This window comes from Spea bombifrons, chromosome 4 (assembly GCF_027358695.1).
Source record: "Spea bombifrons isolate aSpeBom1 chromosome 4, aSpeBom1.2.pri, whole genome shotgun sequence".
NCBI classification, from domain to species: Eukaryota; Metazoa; Chordata; class Amphibia; order Anura; family Pelobatidae; genus Spea; species Spea bombifrons.
Window position 1 is genome coordinate 39,318,601 of NC_071090.1, and position 23,518 is coordinate 39,342,118.

The following is a 23,518-nucleotide window of genomic DNA, read 5'->3' on the forward strand; positions in this document are numbered from 1 at the left end:
GTTTCAGCAGTTTGCTGGTCTGGAGTATTGAGTTGTGTGTTAACATAATGCCAAGTCATTTCTAAAGCATGTAATTCTTAAACAAATACATTTCTGACGTTGCCTTATTTTATAGTGGTACAGCACTGCCACCTACTGTCTACAAAGGCTATGATCAATACAAATATTTATGAGCAAGATTAGTATGTTTTAGGGGCGTTTTCAACCTGCGCATTCAATAGTATTGAAGGCTTCTAAGAAATATTTATTTGCGGGGAACATTTCATCTTCATGTGAACCAAAAAAACAGATTTAATCACATCAAAACAGCACAACAACCAGATGAAAAAATGAAACAATAGATATACTAAAGTTTATTTTCTTAGCAGATTAGAGATTGCAAGTAATGTTTTGTCTAAGTAGAGCAGCAGCTTTAATGAATAGTATATCAATAACACTATATGGATAAAAGTATTGGGACACCTGACCATTACACCGAAAGGGACTTTTAAGAAATTCCATTTTAAATATACAGACCTAATACGTAGCTGTAATGAAAGTGTGAGAGAATGAGTGAATGAGAGTAAATGAGAGAGAACGTGGGCACTAGGGAATGAGTTTTTTCCCAAATTTAAAATGCCCTGAATTTTTCGGCCGAACTGAATGGGCAGGGAATTAAATTCATTTCCCGAAAAAGAATGGGCCAAAAATAGTTTTTGGCCCATTTGCACATATCTATTTCCAAAAAGTCTTGGTATGCTGAGGCATGAATATTTCCCTTCACTGAAGATAAGGGGCCCATGGTATATCAGCAGGGATGAAATTTCACAAACTTGCAATGGTGGCATCCTATCACAGTACCACGCTTAAATTCACTTCAGAACGACCCCTTATTTCACAAATGTTTGTATATGCATACTGCATGGCTAGGTTCCTGATTTTATACACCTGTGGCAATGGGTCTGATTGAAACACCTAAATTCAATAATTGAGAGGTTTGTGCCGATACTTTTGTCCATATAGTGTATTTACTGATAAATGTCATGGAGTAGGCATCAGGAGAATATATGTTAATATATGTGAGCAAATCAAATACACATTATCCTTTACGCATCATTTGAATGACATAAGTAGAATATTTCTGTTTACTGACTAACCGTAGAGCTGCAAGGTGTCATATAACAGTATTCACTGTACATTATGAAAGGTCAACCCCAATGGGTTTTTTTTCTGGCAAAAACAGCCAAGCTAACCCTGAGTATGCATAGCTAAATCATAGTTTTCTTGGGTTTCAGTTCAGAGATTTAACTATGCTTCATACAGGGCCAGTTCTCAAGCTTTTTACCAGGATACTTTGCCAAGAGAAATATAATTGACTTTAACAGTTTATTTTTCATGTTCTCCACAAGCTTCTTTTCAAAGGAGCAAATTAACCTACCCCACGGCCCATTGACATTTCAGAATTGCAGAACAGCATATTGTGTTTCTGCACTGTGGAAAAAGGAATAGTGATGAATTTATGAAATATAACTTTAACTTGACAATGTAAGCCAAGTGTATATTTTTTCCTAAATCCTGACACAGATTTGCTTGCGTAGGTAGAAATATATTAAGAAGCAAGCCAACATTTATTATAATTCTTGCTACAAGTGTATCAAATTATAATAATTTGATCCTGATGTAATATTCAGCAGACCATATTACTGTGTTTAATAAATTACATTTAAACGTTAAGGAAACCAGCTGTAAATATACAAATGTTACAGTAGGCGGAGATAAAACACAACTGTTCGGAACATTATTTTCCTTCCTTCTGAGTAGATGACCTCTTGTTCTTGAACAGTTCTCTTAACCTCTTCAGTTCCAGGGGTTTTTGGTACCTCAAGTCACGGAGCAATTTTGCCATTTTTGCGGTATGTCTGTTCAGCGATTATTCCCCTTTCCTGCCAATAGTGTACCCATGTAAACTATATATTGTTTTTTCAAGGAGAGAGAGGGGTTTCTTTTTATACCATAGTTAGATAATTAGCTGAGAATTTAGGATGAGAAATTTAGTAAAAACTAGCGAAAATTAGAAAAAAACCCTATTTTTTAATATATTTTGAATCCTCACAAAATAAGGTAAAGTGATGGAATAACCCCTTCAAGTTTATCAATTAAGGTGTCCTGATTTCAGAAATACCTCATTTATGTAGAATTTCCATACTTTCCCAGTACTTATAGGGAACATACTATAAGGTGTACACAGTGGCGACTCTAGAAACAATATATAGGGGGGGGAGCACTGGGGGAGTCAAACTGGGGGGGCATTAACAATTTCCACCATTAAATCATACCACTGAAAAAACATACATACATATATATATATATATATATATATATATATACTGTATTTGCTCGATTATAAGACAAGGTTTTTTTTTCGGGGTCATCTTCTAATCAGACCTCATATAGAAGTCTGACTATGAGACTGAGATCCAGATCCCCTGCAGAGCTGCAGGGGACCTGGATCCTCCAGTCTGTTAACCTCAGCTGCTGGTGCTTCTGACTCCCTGGTGTGTAGTCGGAGCAGAGGGTAGACGTCTAAGCTATTCGCGAAGGCAACTTCTGCTGTAGCCGGAAGGAGGTGCCGTTAGCAGCGGGGGTCGTCTGCATCCATGGCGCAGACCTTCCCCGGCTGTCAGAGAGGAGGGTTCCCCGCAGCAGTGTGGGGAACCCTCCTCTCTGATAGCTGGATGGTGTATGTGCGATGGACGCAGACAACCCCCGCTGCCGACAGCTCCTTTCAGCTGCAGCGGAAGTTGCCTACGCGAATCGCGTAGACGTCTACCCACTGCCCCGACTACGCACCAGGGAGTCAGAAGCACCGGTAAGTTTTTTTTGGGGGGGAGTGTTAAATGGGGGGCATAAGGCATTTCTGTAGGCAGAGTGCTCTATGATATGCCTTTTAATCCCCTTAATGCCACTCTGCCTCCAGAAATGCCTTTTAACCCTCTATATGCCACTCTGCCCCATAATATGCCTTTTAACCCCCTAAATGCCCGAGTGGCATTTAGGGATATAAGGCATTTATGGAGACAGAGTGGCATTATAGGGGGTCAAAAGGCATATCATGGGGCATAGTGGCATATAGACGGTTAAAAGGCATATCATGGGGCACAGTGGCATTTAGAGGGTTAAAAGGCATATCACGGGGCACAGTGGCATATAGGGGGTATAAGGCATTTCTGGGGCAGAGTGGCAAGCCTGGGGGCAGATGTGCATAACTGGGGGGGCAGGTTGGAAAATAAAAACAAAATATATTTTTCTCAATCATAGCTTCTATTAAAGTAGTTTACATGAAAAATAGTTTACATGAATTAACATTTACTAGTAAAACTTTTTTCCTATAGGGTCGTCTTATATTCAGGCTTTTTCTTTTTTTTCCTAAATTAATATTTAGATTTTGGGGGGTCATCTTATAATCGAACAAATATGGTGTACATATTGCCAAAAGTAATACTTGATCATTCAACATGGGAAGCCTGAAGCCACAATTTAGTGCGACTAATCCTTAAAATAAATATAACACAGTAAATAACTTTTCCACTAAATGATTTCAGCTCCTTAAACGTTTTAACCCCTGAAGTCACTACAACTTTGGGAGGGCATTTTATCTCTGGATAAGTATAAATAATTCCTATTGTACGTTAAGTGCCAGGAAACAGATGCCCAAACACACACACCAACACAGGCTCTGTCACACCGACACCCAGAGACACACACCAACACAGGCTCTGCCACACCTACAGCCAAACACACACACACGAGGACAGGCTCTGCCACACTGACACCCAAAAACACACACACAGGACAGGCTCTGCCACACCCACATCCAAACACACACACACAGGACAGGCTCTGCCACACCCACATCCAAACACACACCTCAGGACAGGCTCTGCCACACACACACACCAGGACAGGTTCTGTCACACCGACACCCACACATTAGCACAAGCTCTGTCGCACTGACACCCCCACACACCAAGACAGGTCTGTCACACTGACACCCAAACACACACACCAGGACAGTTTCTGCCACCCACATCCACACAGGCTAAGCTACAACAATTTAAAAAATTATTATTTTCAACACAGCCAACACTATGTGTATTTATGCCCCCAGGTTGCCCCTCCATTCAGTATTGATTTATGAGATGAGATGGTGCCAGCTGTCCACATTGTGTATTGATGCCACCAGCCCCTACATATATTTGTGCCCTCCAGTTAGCCCCACAATGTGCATTTATACTTCCAGCCACCACCCCCTAATATTGATTTATGTGATGTCCCAGCCAGCCCCCTCTTGTGTATTTTTGCCCCTACTACCTTGTATACTTATGCCCACCTTTAGTATTATGTCATTATCAACATCTTTTTTTCCTGTAACCTTACTTTTTTCCAGACTTTCCTGCCTGCTCTTTGCTCTCCTCCATGGGAACGACTGCCACACGAGGAACTCTGTTGAACTCTGTGTGAGCCTGCCCCCCCAAAAAGGGGGTGGGGTGAAGAGCCTCACTGAGACATTAAGCGTCATGGCGTCTACAAGCCAGATGCTTTAACTTTAGGTGGCCGTCGGAGGCGGTCGTGGGGCCAAATCGGCTGCATTGAATCACGCAGCTCTGGCGTTCAACCGGCCCCCGAACCGGCCGGCCCACCAGGAAGTCTCCCAGTGGGCAAGTCCGGCCCTAACTTGGCCTATTTTCGGGTAAGGGCCTGAAGCTGCATCTCCATCAACCCCTACGTTGATCTGGCCCTGAAGCTTCCACATTATGACCTGTGCAGCAAATACAATTTCTTAAGTACAACAGCTTGTCAGGCTTAACATAAATACACAACTCTAAATTTCACATGGTATCCCCACAACCAATATATGGTTAGTTTTTCCTATAGGTCAAACTGTAGCATAGCTTGCTCAACATAATATGTAATCAGGACAAATAGGTGACCCAGTGAGCACTGTGAAAGTTAATCTGTCCACTACTGTTCCTCATGGTAGTAACTTATATAAACTATCGACCTACTCACAAAAAACAAACATGTTTTTCAAGTTTTTTCAATGTCATTAAAATATGGTGTGCTTAGGAAATACACATACAGCTTCCACATTTGCTCAAACACAACAAATATCAAATCAGTTCTTTCTTTGTAAATTACATTTAGTTTGACAAAATGAAAGCACACGGTGAACTTGGGTAATAACACTAAGCTAGTGCAGTTTGATTCCCAATACATTTGCAAATTCTTGCAAACTAATAATAAACCACCGTGAAAATAGTTTTATTTAAAGGTTGTACAAATTAACTAAGTTAATCAACACACATATACATTGTACAGTTTTAATAAGATTTTGGGTGCAGAACGGAACATGGTGTAAGGTTATCTATAATAAACGCAACTAATTTCTATGTGCTACACTCTCGCTATTAACAGAAGGCTAGTAACTGATTATAATAATGGTATGCTGACACTAAAGTTTGATAATCAGAGGTATTCAGATTCTGCCCCGTAAACTAGATTTTTTATTGTACAGGCTGTCTTACAGGGAGATGTAGCACAGTTGGCAAAGCAGTATGCAGTGATTCCTTAACAGTACCAGTTTCTCTTGGTGCACTTGGTGCTTTGAATAAGTTACGAGTGCCAAAAGTGTGTAATGTTTTTCGGCAGATTTAGCCATGAAAGTAGAGTAACCTAACACGCGATTATCTCGAAATGCTAAACGCAGCTTCATTGTTGCATTTTTTCTGTTTTAAGTAATGCAATGGAGACCAGTTTTTGTTTACATGTTTATATTTATTGTTTTCACACATGTGGAACTTTACAGTATCCTTTGGTAAAGTATTACAAACTGATAACAGTAAATACATTAACACAGTTATAAAAAATACTCTTTTGTAAAGGATTTCTGAAATATTTACATTTCTGTCACCCAGAAAAAAAGCTTCCGGTAACCTCCAACAGCACAAAGAGGAAGTGTTCTGTGCCAGGTAAGTCCAGATCCCACAAGAGCAGAACCGGTGAGGATTGGCTGAATGAAAAAATAAATGTGCCTGATGATAAATATGATACATATAATGGACCACAAACTATAAAGGAAAAGAAGGGTTAACACAAAGGAAGCATTAATGATGATAATACCCTCTTTGAACTTATATTAAAGGGAAACCAATTACCAAGGGATAGTAGTACTACTGATGCTACCAACTATCTTTATATGCTGTCATAACAATATTTCATCAACTGTAAAATAATCTCACTCATTAAAATTTACTTACAATCTAAATAAACGTATATTGTATTAACTCTTTCCCCCAGGCCATTTTATATATTTGACACTTAACTTGTGAAGCAGACTTGGAAGAATGATGTTAATGTGAATTTGTGTAACCCACCCTTGCCATCACCTTAATGACGATTGAAATAATGTGCTGCTTGTATAATGTTTCTGCTACATTTGAAAATCAATACAATGTTCGGCACAGAATGTTCCTGTGTATCAATCAGAAAGTGGTAACTGAGTATTCACATTAGGACAGTGAGAACCATATTGAGGCTAGGCACTAAAACATTGACTTACCACAGGATCAAATGTAGATATTGATCTAGCTGCTTTAATAAAATAAATACACCCAAGGAAAGCTGACAAACTAAAACACCCCCCAATTCTTAGCCTGGCTCAGGAAACGTAGTAGTATCATGTAATTAATCAAGCAAATATAAGGCAAGGTCACACATTAAACTTGTTTTATTCACCCGATTTTAAGCAACAAGTTCATATAAGATTCAGATTTTCTGTATACATCTATATATTAAACGCAGCATTTTTGGATTGATTCTAGTTCTATTTTTTGGTTCCGTTCACCAAGCCTCACATTTTAGCTACTGTACAAATTCACTAGGAACGGGAAAAAATGGATGATCCCAGCAAGGTCTAGGTTGGCATTGCAAGCTCCCAGACCTAGTGTTTAGACACTCTCTTGCGAAAAAGGCTTTAATGCCATAAAGCTGGTTGATACCTTATTTTGCTTTTCTTGTAAATGTTTGATGAGCTTATTATCTTTCTCTTGTTATTTGCTTCCGCTCTCTCTCTACGTATCTATTGGCTAAATTACTATAGGGTATATTTTTATCTCTGCTGTATTTTAGTTATTTACCCAATATTATAATTCTAGGATAGGTAACTGGGAATTACTACCTCAGGTGTGTGTTCAAACTACATAAGCCCTTTGTGAGCAAAAAAATAAAATCACAAAATGAGCTTCTTGTTCCAAGACAGCTAGACTTCACAGCATACAATTGAGCACTTGCTCATTTTTCTGGCCCGACTCTTTCTACGGGCTTCCTCAAAAAGACTTCCAAAATTCAATTTGACTATTTATGTTTCTCTGCAAAGCCACTAGAACCACTAGTAGCTGAAATCATTAGTGATCACATTACCTGTGGGTGTCCCAAGTGATGAATAAGAAGCTGGCTGTTCATTTTTCCTGGACATCCAGTGGTTGCAAACAAATTTTCATTACATCTGGACCACCTAACAATACAAATCATGCAGATGATGTATAAGAACAGTAATATTGTATAATTGTATAATGTTTGGCAAAATAAAAAACTATAATAGACATTTTCTAAATAAAAAAAAAGGTAACGATTATAAAAATGTAGTTTTGTTGCCGAATTATATAAACTACCAATATGTAGTACTATTGTGCAGCACATCAGACAGGTGTAAAACATGTGAAATACAGATTTCCAAAACTGTCATTTATTTTATGTACCCTGAATGCATTTTCTCACACTCTTAAATACCGTTCTCACCTTTATATTACCAAGCACCGTGAGAATGTGCTGTTCCAAACAAAACATTACATGTACACTCTAGCATTTTGGGCACATCAAGCTCAGCAGATCTGTACTTTTATTATTTTCTTTGAAGGTTGGATCACATAAAAAAACAGTAACTTTTAAATAAGTCTTTTCAGTTTCTATGGCAATAATATATCGGTGATTTGTGCCACATGGCAATTAATAAAAAAAATGTTATTGGAAAAATATAAAATGTGTGAAAAAATGTCTCTCTGCATTTAATTATAAAAGAGATACATTCAGTACCTTAATGACATATATAAGGGAGGTACAAATATCACCACTAGGTGGGGAAAATGTCAAAAAAACCAAGCCATGTTTGTCATTTGAAAACTTCTTCCTTTCATCTGCTGAATTTCTAGCTCTTCACAGGATAGATTTATAGATTTTACATGAAACACCCCACAGTAATTTGTACCTGAAACATCTTGCTCTATCTGCATGGACAGGCTTATTATCTTGAGGGTAGCTGTTTAAAAACAAAAAATTAATTGATTAAAAAAGGAAACAGAAATAAGAAAATTGTAGGACACAAATTAATGACATCAAGAACAATTTAACAATTATGATTTTGCATCCACAGAATTTAGATCTTTTTAATAAACTTTGCATAAAAGGCATAAACAAATTGGTTAGGTACCTGGAGCGAGGCATCTCCCAAATTATCCAGTCATTTCCAGCTACTGCCCCTACTCGGAAAGTGTTTTTTAAGCACCAATCTGCTGACATCAGAGGAACCTGCGTAGACTCAAATGACAGAATGGCCTGCTGTGCAATAAGATCATAGAAACGGATAACTCCAGTCTTTTCTGCCACCATCAGCTATAAAAAAAAAAAAAAAAAAAAAAAAAAAAAAAACCAGAGCTCTTAAAATTCAGTACATGTTAAAGATCTTACAGTTTTCTTAATAGTTGAAGCTCATTCAAATGGCTCTAATGACATATTATGAAAGATTAACAATACAGCTACATTTCCTGTCATTTTGTTCTGAAGATGATGCGTCCCAACATACATCTAATATCCTGATGGCTGCTCTTTTTTTAAATCTTTGTAATATGTTTTATAACAGATGCAGAACTCCTACCACAGGAAAGTAACAGCCATTTGTAAGGATCAGGGGCTCCACTAAACCACAGTAACCACAGTGCCATACTGATCACACAAAGGCAGTGTGGGACAGTAGTAAATCTTCCCAGGATGGCCATCCTTTCCAAATTTCTTAAAACGAAGGATCAGCAGGCCTCATAACCCAACCATCGGAAACTGGCCAAAAATGGATTTCATGACGGATGATGCTCGAGTTCTGAAATAATGTTTTATGGATAGATTTTTGGGCAACATACCTCATTAGGTATAATAAAAAAGCAAATACTCTATTCCATACTAAAACCTTGTGAAAATGGTTAAGCATGGTGGTGGTATTGTCATTGTTTGGGGATGTTTCGCTGTAGGTCCCAGGATTTCTGCTTTGTACGAGAGAATTCTTCAGGAGAATTTGAAGCCATCTATCTCTCCCTAAATCCCACTGACATGTTGTGGCATTATCCAAACGGTTCATGCTTGAGAACCCACAAATGTCACTGGGTTTAAGCAGTTCTGCATGGAAGACTCTTTTACACAACGCTACAATAAATCAATATGCCACCGAATAAGATCATGTACTTTTGTGTACAATGTTAGTACGAAATATTTTATTAGCTTTATTTCAGCTTGATAAACCACAGAACAAAAAAGAGGCTTCAGAAAATGTTCCCATGGAAATGGCAAAGTAATCTAATTTGCATTGGGAAAGGTTTTCCATTAATTGTTCCAATTCAGCTTTTTTCTCCCCAAGAACTAAGTCACTGTTGCCAACGTAAATATATATGTATTGTAATAAGAAGGGCTGTTATTGTTTCTGGCCTACAAAGTGTTACATGTGTTAAACTAAAAACTCATCCTCATAACATATAGGCACGATATGGTGCTCTACAAAACTTTCTAAAGGGAAATTAAATTTAACGTACCGTATTTGCTCGATTATAAGACGACCCCCCAAATCTTAATATTAATTTAGGAAAAAAAGAAAAAGCCTGAATATAAGACGACCCTATAGGAAAAAAGTTTTACCAGTAAATGTTAATTCATTTAAACACTTTTTTTAATAAAAGGTATGCTTGAGAAAAATATTTTGGTTTTATTTCCTTCTATTTTCCAACCTGCCCCCCAGTTATGCACATCTGCCCCAGAAGTGCCTTATACCCCCTATATGCCACTGTGCCCCAAGATATGCCTTTTAACCCTCTAAATGCCACAGTGCCCCATGATATGCCTTTTAACCCTATATGCCACTGTGCCCCATGATATGCCTTTTAACCCTATATGCCACTCTGGCACTTAGAGGGTTAAAAGGCATATTATGGGGAAGAGTGGCATATAGGGAGGTTTAAGGCATTTCAGGAGGCAGAGTGGCATTAAAGGGGTTAAAAGGCATTTCACAGAGCACTCTGCCTCCAGAAATGCCTTACACCCCCCATTTAACACTCCCCCTCCCTCCTCCAAACTTACCGGTGCTTCTGAGTTGGGGGGGGGGCGCATAACACAGGAAGGTCCAGGTCCCCTGCATCTGAGCCCCAGGTGCTTAGTCCGGGCAGCATGTAGAGCTCCACGCGAATCGCGTAGAGCTCTACACGCTGCCCGAACTAAGCACCGGGGACTCAGAAGCACCGGTAAGTTGGAGGGGGCATAACACAGGAGGATGCAGGTCCCCTGCATCCTCCTGTGTTATGCCCCCCCTCCAGCTTACCGGTGCTTCTGAGTCCCCAGTGCTTAGTCCGGGCAGCGTGTAGAGCTCTACGCGATTGTATCGCGTAGAGCTCTACACGCAGCCCGGACTAAGCACCGGGGACTCAGATGCACCGGTAAGTTGGGTCGGGGGTTAACACAGGAGGATCCAGGTCCCCTGCATCTGGGTCCCCAGTGCTTAGTCCGGGAAGCGTGTAGAGCTCTACGCGATTGTATCGCGTAGAGCTCTACGCGCAGCCCGGACTAAGCACCGGGGACTCAGAAGCACCGGTAAGTTGGGGGGGGGGTTAACACAGGAGGATCCAGGTCCTCTGCATCGCTGCGGGGGATCTGGATCTTAGTCTCATAATCAGACCTGTTTGAGGTCTGATTATAAGAGGACCCTGATTATAAGACGAGGGGTATTTTTCAGAGCATTTGCTCTGGAAAAAACCTCGTCTTATAATCGAGCAAATACGGTATATACAGTACTGAGCAAAAGTTTTACACAGGTGTGAGAAAATGCTGTACATTAAGAATGCTTTCAAAACCAAACATGTTAAATTATAAAAATAAACTATTAACAAAATGAACAGCATGTGAACAGAATAAATCAAATATTTGGTGTGACTACCCTTTACCTCCAAAAAAGCATCAATTATTCTAGGTAGACCTGCGCAGTTTTTTTTTTTTTTTTAAGGAACTCGGCCGGCAGGTTGCTGCAAACATCAACAACCTCAGTTGCTTCTCTCTTTTCATCATGTAATACCAAACAGATTTGATGATCAGGCTCTGTGGGGTTCCAGGACTCACTGTTCTTCTTTACGCATTTAAGAGACCATTTATTCTCCATTTGTAGAAATGCAGCCCAAACTTGCAGGGATCCTCCACCATTATTCACCGTTGCCTACAAATACCTAAACTGCCTTCTGATACAAATACCGTATTTGCTTGATTATAAGACAAATGCTCTGAAAAATACCCCTTGTCTTCTAATCGGGGTCGTCTTCTAATCAGACCTCAAATACAGGTCTGATTAGGAGACTAAGATCCAGATCCCCCGCACCGCTGCAGGGGACCTGGATCCTCCTGTCTCATCCCCCCCCCCCATCATACACACACTTACCGGTGCTTCCTGCTGTGTTGCCGGGGCAGCGGGTTGACGTCTACGCGATCCCCGTAGACAACGTCCGCTGCAGCCGGAAGGAGGTGTGGCTAGCAGCGGGGGTTGTCTGCGTCCGTCACGTAGACCTTCCCCGACTGTCAGAGATCAGAGCTCCCCGCACCGGTGCGGGGAACTCTGATCTCTGACAGCCAGGGAAAGTATACGCAACGGACGCATACAACCCCCCGCTGCCAACTCCACCTCCTTCCGGCTGCAGCGGAAGGCGACGTCAACCCGCTGCCCCGGCTGGAAGCACCGGTAAGAGAGGGCTGAGAGGGGTGAGAGGGGAGAGAGAGAGAGAGTGTGTGTGTGTGTGTGTGTTAGTTAAATGGGGGTATAGGGTGTGTGTGTGTGTGTTAAATGGGGGCATAGGGCATTTCTGGAGTGGCGTTAAGGGGGCATTTAATAGAGCACCCTGCCTCCTGAAATGCCTTATACCTCCCTATATGGCACTCTGCCCCATAATATGCCTTTTAACCCCCTAAATGCCAGAGTGGCATATAAGGGTATAAGGCATTTCTGGAGGCAGAGTGCTCTATACAATGCCTTTTAACTCCCTTAATGCCACTCTGCCTCCTGAAATACCTTATACCTCCCTATATTCCACTCTGCCCCATAATATGCATTTTAACCCCCTAAATGCCAGAATGGGATATAGGGGTATAAGGCATTTCTGGAGGCAGAGTGGCACATAGGGGGTCAAAAGGCATATCATGGGCCACAGAGCCATATTGGAGTGGTAAGCCTGGGGGCAGATGTGCGTAACTGGGGGACAGGTTGGAAAATACAAGAAATAAAAACAAATATTTTTCTCAATCATAGCTTTTATTAAAAAAATAGTTTACATGAATTAACATTTACTGGTAAAACTTTTTTCCTTTGGGGTCGTCTTATATTCAGGCTTTTTCTTTTTTTCCTAAGTTAATATTCAGATTTTGGGGGGTCGTCTTATAATCAGGGTCGTCTTATAATCGAGCAAATACGGTATTTGAAATTTTGACTCATTAGTCCAGAGCACCTGCAGCCATTTTTCTGCACCTCAGTTCCTGTGTTTCCATAAATAACTTGGCCACTTATGTCACTTGGGCCTTGTTTCTATGTCAGAGGTATGGCATAGAAATAGATGGTTGTACCAGGGTCACACTGTGTAGTGACAATGCTGAGCTGATGGTACTGCTGGACACCTTCCAGTTGTGAACAAAAGTAAGCATTATGTGTCTTTCATCAGCTGCACCAAGTTTCATTGGCCGACCACTGCGTCTTCGATCCTCAAGATTGTCCCTTTCTCTATGCTTCTTCAAAAGAGTTTAGAAAGAATATCAGGAAACCCCTGTCTGCGTTTAAATTTCTGCCTGCGAGACTTTGCTGATGCACTATTTTTGCTGTGCTCAGTCTTGCCATGCCATGGTGTATGAGCTTGTTTGTGAGTGTGGCTGTTCCTCACCCAGTTTTATTTCTCAAAGTAAATTGATGATCATTAGCACCTCTTTGGCATAATTGTTTACTCATACACCTAACTATATGCCTACAAAATCTCTGACTGTGTGAAGTGAACCTAGAAAAATTGGTGCTGTTTTGATGGCAAAGTGTGATTGAGATTTTTCGTCTAATCATTCATTTTGCATTTTTTTGTTAAAAAACTATTGACGTATATTTTTGAAAGTATTCTTCCTTTACAGCATTTTTCACACCTGCCTAAAACTTTGCAGTCCAGGATTTAGTTATTACTCAGGTGTGTCTAAGGTGGTGGTGTTTGTTAATTATGCAACACCTTAGACACACCTGAGTAATACCTAATTTCTGGACAGATAGGTGTGGCTTGAGGAGAGGGTTAAGGAGCACTGCTGTACATAACTGGCAGTTGTCTCAAACCAATGGTTTAGAGCAGGGCTCGACAAATCCCAGGCGCCAGGTCGCCATGGCGACAGAGAATTTTGTCCTGGCGCCTAGGTTTTGTCAGCCTCTTACATCCAGAAAAAATTATGGATGTAAGAGGCTGAGTCACCACACGGGGGCGGTGCTGCTGCTGTCTGCCCAGGAGTCTGGGCAGACAGCACAGCCACTCCGAGCCCGCCCCCGAGCCTGAGATCACTCCCACGGAGTGAGCCTGTAGGCTGAAAACGCGGTTGCTGCAAAACCAGCAATCGCGTTTTCAGCTGCCACAGGCAGCTTCAGGGAAGGGGGTTGTGTGTTGATTGGGTCCCCACACAAGTGTGGTAACCTGACACAACAACCCCCAGCTGCCTGATCGCTCCATGAAAGGGACAGTGCAGCGTTAACCCCTTCAATGCCGCGATCGCGGCATTTAGGGGTTAATTCCCGTTTTGTACGGGGCTCTGCTGCTGGTGGTCTGCCTGGCAGACCAGCAACAGCAAAAACGAGCCCCCACAAGCCCTGTGATGACTCCTGTAGGCATGGAAGCTTACAGCAGTCATCAGAGACTCCCCCTGCAATGGCTGGTCTATAGACCAGCAATTTGAGTCCCAGCTGCCAGAGGCAGCTTCAGGGACAGGGGAGAGGGTTCTTTGGACTCCCAGTGAGTGTGGAGACCAGCCCCAACACCCCCCTGCTGCCTGATCGCTCCCTGAGAGTGACAGTGCAGCGTTAACCCCTTCAATGCCACAATTGTGTATGACACATTCGTGGTATTGCAGGGGTTAACATTTGTCCCCACAAGCTTGTGGGGACTAAATATCAGTCAATGCTGTGATCCAATGGAACATCAGCATTGAAAGGGTTCAAAAAAAAAAAAAAAAAAAACACTGACCTGAAAGTCCAGGGTGCTTCCAGGTCAAATGCTGTGAGTTTAGTAAGTGGGCTGATGATGATCAGATCACTCCTAACCAACTGTTAGAATCCTGGCTCCTAACTTTTTTACCTGGCGCCTAGATTCACAACAAATTTGTCAAGCCCTGGTTTAGAGTATATCAAACATTCCATTGTGTTACTGTTGCTAAATAATAATAATAATAATAATAATGGCCCTATATAAATAAAAGATAATAATAATAATAAATTACTGTAAAAAAGACCCTGTTAGACCTAATATTTTCCGGAGCCTTTATACTCATTGAGAAACAAAATACAAACTACAGGTCATTTTAATAAATATAGTTATGCTAAGATCAGCAATGGCAGTTCACATTTATGGTGTGGAACTCTGAGCAGGTCAGTGTGAATTCTAAACTGTTATACTTATTTAACAGATAAAGTTCAAACCTTAAAAGGTTCTTCCGGATGCCAGGCCACACTCATTCCTGGAGATCGTAACATAAAAACAGCAGTCTGGTTTCCTGCTAAATCCCAGATTCTTGAAGAACAAAAAAAGAACAAAACATCAAATGTATTTCATGTATAAAACATGTCAAAAGTCATACAATGTGTATTAATTACATCCTAATAAAATAAATTATCTAAAATATAAATTTTATATCAAATTTTATATCAAATAACAGATGGAATAAGTATCTTGTGATAATACCTTTTTTATTGGACTAACAGAATTTTGGAATGACAAGCTTTCGGGAGCTCTTCTCCCTTTCTCAAGTCTAAAACATTTCTGAGCAAAACGACACATAGAATTCAATGTTGTGTGACAGGGGAGGGGAGGGGGCCTTACTACCCAGATCTGATAAGGGAGGGTGAAATGTTGTAAAAGTATGTGTCCCTCCAGAGGGTCATAAATGTTCTGAGTAGGGAATTCACAAAACGTTTGAACAAGTGGTAATAATCTAAAACTAGAGGGTCTGAAGCTTAGATGTAATGTAGGCAACTTTTACTTTATTGAGTGGGTGTTAGATAAGTAGAACAGCCTCCTGGCAGTAGCGCTAGAAGTTAATACAGCGTCAGAATTTAAGCAAGTATGGCTTAGGCATAATTGTCTCCTAAAAGTGAGATGAGACCAAGGACTAATTAGGAGTTTGAAGCTTTACATCAGGAAAAAAAGGGGAGACTAGATGGGCTGAATGATTCTTATGTACAAGCAAATTCTAACTTTCCATTTGTAAACATATTTATGAAGTTTACATCTAGGATCTGGTAAATTGGCAGATTCACTTAAACCAACATTAAAATCCCAGGCAAAATAGTTGAGGGGACAAATATGTTCAGGGAAAGAAAGATGGAAAAAGGGGAAAATAAGGCAAATGAGAAAGCAGACAAGTAGAAAAGCAGGAACAATGTATGGAGTAAATAATTCTCTATTCCTTGCTTATTGTGAAATTTACACACTAGCCTGTACATAACAAAAAAGGTTTTCAGAACTTGCTTCTCCGCAGTTGTCCATGAACTATAACTCCTGCTATCCTTTGACAACTCTCTTCATCTTAATTAGGCAAGACTCCTAGAACTGACTTGGCAGGAAAGTTAGCTAAATTTTATAAAGCGAATCTGCAGTTGAAATTAAGGCACATTACAAGAGAAATGATATATCTGCAGTTAAACGGGATAAGAGCAGGATAAGTGCACGCTGACCTTTTGGAAACACTCAATGTTATTTTAGAACGTACCCAGATTTTCGTATTTGGCAACTGTTTTTCTTTCAGCGTCATGATTCAAACCATTACTGAACGGACAAGTAGTAATTAGTAACAAATGTATTAATGTACTTTACACTTAAGGGAAAGAATATAGTTAAAGGGGCTAAAATTCAATATATTTTACATTGTTGTGTTAACAAATACAGTGAATACATTTCCAAAAATGTGGAGCTATTTTAACAGACTGATGCACACTTAGCCAGACTGACGTAAATTCAAAAACACGGATTGCTCGTAGTTTTTTGTCCCCGACAGTCTCACCAAAGAAGAAATAATAAAGAACTTGAGTACTTTATTATTTAACCCCTTAAGGACAGAGCTGACAATGGCTGTTTTAACATCTTTGCAGTGTTGCTGTTTAGCTGTAATTCTCTTCTTTCGTTTAGTGAAATTATATATAGAGAGGGGATTTGTTTAAATACCACTATTTTGAGCATATCATCTAATTTACTAAATAAAATATGTTGAAAAACCTTTTTGACTTTTATTTGAAAAATCTTACTTATCTACAAAGGCTAATGAATAGAATATAGATTCTAATATTTGTCATTAGTTTAGAAATACACAATGTTTTTTATGGTTTTTTTTGCAAGTTTTAGGGCAATAACTACAAGTTGCATAATATTATTTGAAAACCATTTTTCAAATCTGGCCATTCTGCGATCATGTCCTATTTGGGACATCTTTAAAGCCATACTTTAGCCCATTAAACCATATATTTTGGAAAAACTAGACACCCCAGGATATTCTAATGCTAGTATTTTAACTTGTTCAGTGCATTAATTCTACGAATATAGTAATGTTTTTGTGTTTCTTCAACACATTTTACTTTGGGTATGAATTTACGGCTCACTACCAAACATGCCAATATGTGTGCAGACCCTTTACCACCACTCACACAAAACACCGTTCTGCAGACTCTCCCTCTCTGGATTTGTTGAATCTCTGACTGCCACAGTGCTGTGCTGTACAACTGTATTTCTTGGGGTATGCAAACAGGCAAGAAATTGCTTGATAAAAATGTAGTTAATTGATATTTTAATTGGCATGTCTGTGTGCTCAAGCTGGGATATCCAAAAACTGCAGACCTCGAGGACTGGTGTTTTGCATGTCTGTTCTAATGTAATTTTGTGTTCTCCAAAAGGTTCCACACTAAGTACCCCAATCTGATGTTCACTAACATCAGTATCAATGTAGTTGCTCTTGTCACAATCTCTGTGTAGGTCTCCTCCAAAGCCTTTTGCTTTAGGATGTGTTCATGGCAGCTATGGTTTTAATAATCCTAAAGCATTACTAAAAATGGAACGTGAGCCAAATTCAAACGGAGGTAAAATAAGCACAGGAACAAAATAAAGATGTCTCAGAACAACATTTATGAAACGCAGCAATTCTTAAAAATACAGTTGTTTTCAGTATTGGCAACTGTAATCCAAAATGATTTGTTTGTCTTCCAATACAAAGTATTTATGGGATATTTCAGTAAGTACAAATATTTTAAGGCAAGTGTTCTTAGTAACAGAAAATATTTGTTTCCTTGCATTGAATACAGAAATCCTTTAACTTACCACAGTGGCCATAACAAAAACATACACATGTAGAACCCATTAAGCTGAAGCTAACACGTGCAATAGATGCCAAAGCCTCAGGCAGCAGCCACATGAAAAAAAAACAATTATGTTCCATACTTTCCTACATTCCAACTTGGTCCAACAATATCACCACATTACAGCATTATCCTGGTACTGGACAGACTTATGAATGCCGTGTCCATGATTTTCAATGCATATATTTGGTTATCCAACAAGTTAATTCCACTATGGTCTGTTGTGGCTAATATGGCACCTTTGAAGGCAGACCAGATTTAATAAGGCTGCTTCAAAGTAAGTGTTATGTCAAGATCCCCTAAGTGTTATGGACACTTCAACAACATGTATAGACAAGTAAATAAAAATGCCCTAGATATTATCAAACTTCCAAGCTGCTTATACACAAACCTGATTATTATTGTATTTGCTGTAAAACAGTACATTTTCACATTTCCTTGGGCCTTTACTACTAGTACAGCAGCAAGGCATCATGTGTTGCCCAATTCAACTAATTAACGAAGACTATATGAAGCAGCAGTTTTGCCAGGGGAACAGAATCTAATTAACATTTCAGTATACAATTATTAGCAGTGTTTCCTACCTGCATGTGTGGTCATCGCTAACACTTGCTATATCACTTCCTTCGCTAGAACAAAACACAACATCATTGATGTAACTTGAATGGCCTTCTATTATCTGCCAAGAAAAAAAATATAAGAAGATGGACCTTTGAGAAAAGATCTTGAATATAGCTCTACATCCCCCTTTGTTTACTTTATAATGTATATATAGTTTTAATCGCATGACAGAACATGATATCTTCCATGATTTTGTCATGGAAAAATAAGAACACAATGGAGTTTAGGTCATCATTATGTACCTTACATTCTTACCTTGTACTCATTTTTGTCTTGAAAATCTGAAGTGAAGACTCTGATTGTTTTGTCACCTGCTGCAGTGCAAAACCTACAGTAAAGATCACAACCCATAAAGTGAGAGAAAAATATATTTGCCAAATAGAACTGGCAGATACATTAGAATTGAAATCTTTAGTACTGGTTTTTTATGTAAAAAAAAAAAAAAAAAGTATAAACAAATACACACCTTAGTAAAGGAGATAAAGCATCACACCTTGTTTCTGGGCTCCAGGCAATAGCATCTACTCTTACCCCATGATGAAAAGTTTTTAATGTCTTAAATTCTATATCTTGCACTGTAGAATCTTCTTCCTAGATTTTAAGTGACATTTGCTGTTAATACACTTTTATAAATGCCCAGAACAAAACCTAAAAATTCAGCTCCTGGAACAAGTCTTTTACCCGCAAACTACATATTTCTTTATGCTGACAGGTGTTTTCTCCATGTTTCTGCACATTAATGGTACCCCTCTCTATAAAGAGAGGTAAGTCAGTAAACTATATTGTCTCACTTAATATGGAATTGGAACGTTGCATTACCTTAAAGTTTTGTGTCAATTTCCTGTTGCCCGAAATAATATAAAAAATGAATGTATTCAAGACTGGGCAACAAGGTAAGAATATCCTGTACACACGCACACACACATACATATATATATATATATATAAAAATATCTTCAGCCAGACTGCACAAAGGCATTCACGTGGAAGTAAAGCACCTGCTGTCTACTGAGCTGGTGGTACGTTAGGCATTAAAACCCTTGGGAATCCTTGTCATACTTGGCATAGTAAATAAACTTTGTTATTAGAGATGAAATCTGGGATTAATAAAGTCAACGTAACATTTTCATGCGTTTCCAAAGGGTCTTGCAAGCACATGTAATGTTTTTCACACACTTAAAACTACACAGGGAGAACGATTAAAGAAGGCTGTGTTCCCTTCCAAATTAATATTTCATACTGATATGTCCAGGATCATGGCAGGCTATGTTCTTTTGGCATTTGAATATATTAAGAAGTACAATTCAATCTTGTGAAGGCTTACAGTTAATATGTTTTATTGAAAGTTCACATGACTTACCAAAGAAAAGATCTCAAATTTTCTGTATCATTTAACAATACAACTAAGCAACCAAATCAAACACAGATGCTGAAAACCCACACATCCTAAGCAAGAATGGATTGACAAGGCATAGTTGGTATAATATAAGAAGCATGGCTACAAAACAAGGTACTGAAAGAGATATATCTATTTGGATTAAGAGGCTGATATACAAAAAAGATGGCTTATTGATTTTGCATGGGTGGTTTTAGACAATATAATTTAAAATCCATGACTTTTTCCATATTAACATATTCACATATGCATTTATTAATACCAAACTTGTCTTGTTTAAAAGGGATAGCCTAATGCCCCTGTTAGCCCTACTATAGAATAACACATATTAAAGAACCTTTTGTGAGTACTTTAATATGCTAAAATAAAAAATAAATAAAATAGTTTCTGTGCCAGTTACCTGACACAGAAGAGGCTGCCATGCTGCAGCAGCAGCCCCCTCCTCCAAGACTGTTCTTGATACTAATTGGCTGCTTAAAGCAGTCAATCAGGAAAGTGCTCCCCCTGAAAGCAGCCCTTTCCACACATGCGCACAAGGGTCTGAACAGAAACAGAAGCTGACTGAAGGAAACTATATCACGTACAAGGATGTGTTCAGCTGAACTCATCATCAGCTGGCCATTTAGCTGGGGGTGGCAAAAGGGGCAAAGGCATTTGCCAGCAACAGGCTTGCAGTGGGAAGCAATATGAGACAACTAAGCACTTAATGGAAAGTGTCAGCATCTTATATAGTGCCCAAACAGCCACTAAGCATGCTCCCGCCAAAGTTGGGTGTGAGGCTTTTAAGAAAAGCTCTGCCGGTACATGTGGGTAAATGAACAATGCCAAGGCCCAGAGCGGTGGTTCGCAGATCGCCTCCTCCCACAGCACCAGGCACCCATCGATGGATCAAGCCAGGATAGTAAGGGATCCCTGCACACAACACCAGTGAACTAAGACCACCGCAGGATTCTGTGAGCTGCAGCAGGTGGACAAGTCCCCAATATGTGTTTTCTAGTAGACATAATGTCTGTGGTGAACAACATCATAGCTCGCTGTCCAGATCCACATCACCCAACTGGACACTCTAATAAAAGTCTATTGAGGAACAAACTTCAGTAACAGTGTCATAAACTGTCAGGTGAGTGTTGTGTATGTGCAGGAGAAGTTACCTAAAATATCCCACGACTGACAATAATGGCAGCCTCCAGGTCTGCAGATAAAGGATGTTTATGGGAACAAAATGATTTCTTTATTATTCAGTTTGGGTTTTTGTGAGGGGTCAATTCTAAACTACATGACTGTATACAGGCTAACAGCAGTATATCTTATCCTCAGGGATGATATTATTTTTTCCATGCTAACCGGTGGCAGGAAAGCAATAGGACCATGTTCTGCATAACCACCGAGGATCTGCTGATTTAAGAGACAAATGCATTTGAAATAACTGAATGCAGACTCCTATGTCTACAGGCCTGGCAGTGCTGTGGAGCGTCACAAGGCAATGTAAACAAGGGTTTCTAAGTGAAACTCTGCTTATTTCACCGAAAGATCAGTCAAACCCAGTATGCGTTACATTTCTCTGAGAGGAAAAGAGAAACAGGCATGGCTGCCCTTTAATAATTGTGTAACTCACAATATCAAATATCACAGGGGAAATAAAGGAAGATTAACCCAAATACATGTTTTTCATTATTTACAATGTTTATGTTCCAGTGAAGGGTTTTTTTATTTACAACTGTGCACCTACCTGAAATCGGCATGAAGCTATAACTACATAGCTATTTCCTCCATATGCAATTAGTGACCCAGCTTCCCCAGAATCAAAGGGGTTGAATTCCACCACATGGACATAGTCTTCACAGTCCACTGTGTAGGTAGCACTCCTGGATACGTCTTGCTTCATATTCCACTGTTACAGGGCATCAAACAACACTGGAAGAGAAACGTAAAAAGACTAATAACCAGGATACAGGAAGATGAAACTGCAAAATCAGTTGAAAGCATTGTTATAGTAAATACATTTCCATTCCACCCATAAAGACTACTTTCTGCTGCACTAAGAGGGACATCATATGCAAACAATATTTGAAACTTCAAGTTCCCCTGCTTTTTTCTTGAGCAGACTATCCCACCATCAATACCCTGTTGAGTGTAGATAACAGAAACATGCGACACACAAGGAGATACATACAAATGTGTAGAAACCTTTTACTAGAAAGTAGCAATGAGAAGTGACAAGACTATAGAAGACTAAAATACTTTATTAATAATTTAACTGTTTATATGGTACGGTACCAAGTGTACCATCCCTGAGTTTAGAAATGAAGAATGTTTTTTGGAAAGTTATAGTTAAATAAGTACAAAGTAGTGTATTGCTATTTTATAAGGGTGGAAAATGCACACTTGCATTCTACACGTGGGAGGGGCACCTATTTTTATACTTTTTACGTTTTCTTGGAAGTAGATGGTTCCCTTTATGATGTCATGGCGACATCACTGGAGTCTTATTTTTTATTACATTTTTATTTTTTTTAACTATTTTAAGACTTTTTTTATATATATATTTTATATTTACAGGGCTCCATCGCAGTACCCATGATCAGCCTGCAGGGGAGCTAAGAGTGGGCTTGACAGACCCTATTGTAGATTGTAAGCTTGTTTGAGCGGGACCCTCCTTACCTGTTGTTTCTGTAAATCAGTTTGTTATGTTATATACTACTTATTATGTCCTGTCTACCCATTGTACAGCGCTACAGAATTGGTTGGCACCGTATAAAACAATATTTATACGTTCCTGGACAGCAGAACGGCTCTGCTACTCTGTGAAAGGCATGCTGGCTTTTCATATGGTGCTTGTGATCTCTCCAGGCATGTCAGTTATCACCAACTGTATGCATTTCCATGACATGCCTAACACGTCAATTGCCACAAAGGGGTTAATGGCTAGTTTGAAAAACACCTCAGCCTTTCTCTCCTGCCTCAGACAGAGAGAAAAAACAATAAACCCCCATCCACAGCATTGCCAAGCCAGCATCACAGCTGACCGACAGTTACTATATCATGCGATTGATGATGTGTTTGGCAGAATCATGCATTTTAAAATGTAAAGCTCCTGGGACAGGTACACAAGCTGCTGTGGACTACAACTCCCATCATGCTCAGCCTGTTAAGTAGCTGTCGTTCCGAGAACATACTTTGGTACAACAGTTAGTGTGGGTATCAATCTACTTCTAGAGTGGCTGAGAGTAGTGAGAGGTGTTGTCCACTGTAGCTGGATTACGCGAACTCGAGTCTCTTTTTTCCAGGTGTATCCCAAAAAAAAAGTCTCCCGCCGCACATGCTTATTACATACAATCTCACATTTCTATTGTGAACCCCCTCCCAGAACACATACACTACGCGTACATATTAATTATATATGACCCTAATACTCCAGCAATAACGCTCAAGCGTTCTCTGATTAATTTTTCCATATACACACCGGCCCTAGCAGCTCTTCTCCCGCCAAGATATTTGTACCACCAAGACTGGCTAATGACGCCACTCCGAGATCCATTCTGCTTCCG

General features: G+C 39.6%; 1 protein-coding gene across 1 annotated transcript; it reads right to left on the reverse strand.

Moving 5' to 3' along the window:
- Positions 1 to 5,793: 5,793 nt before the first annotated feature.
- Positions 5,794 to 23,518, reverse strand: NUP37 (nucleoporin 37). Its single transcript, XM_053464595.1, has 10 exons — positions 23,434 to 23,518; positions 21,700 to 21,884; positions 19,041 to 19,165; positions 18,830 to 18,902; positions 18,538 to 18,632; positions 15,032 to 15,122; positions 8,521 to 8,706; positions 8,303 to 8,349; positions 7,459 to 7,552; positions 5,794 to 6,049 (listed from the first exon to the last, which is right to left on the reverse strand). Exons 2-10 carry the CDS (start codon positions 21,853 to 21,855, stop codon positions 5,936 to 5,938), a joined length of 981 nt encoding a protein of 326 aa, XP_053320570.1. The 5' UTR covers positions 21,856 to 21,884; positions 23,434 to 23,518; the 3' UTR covers positions 5,794 to 5,935.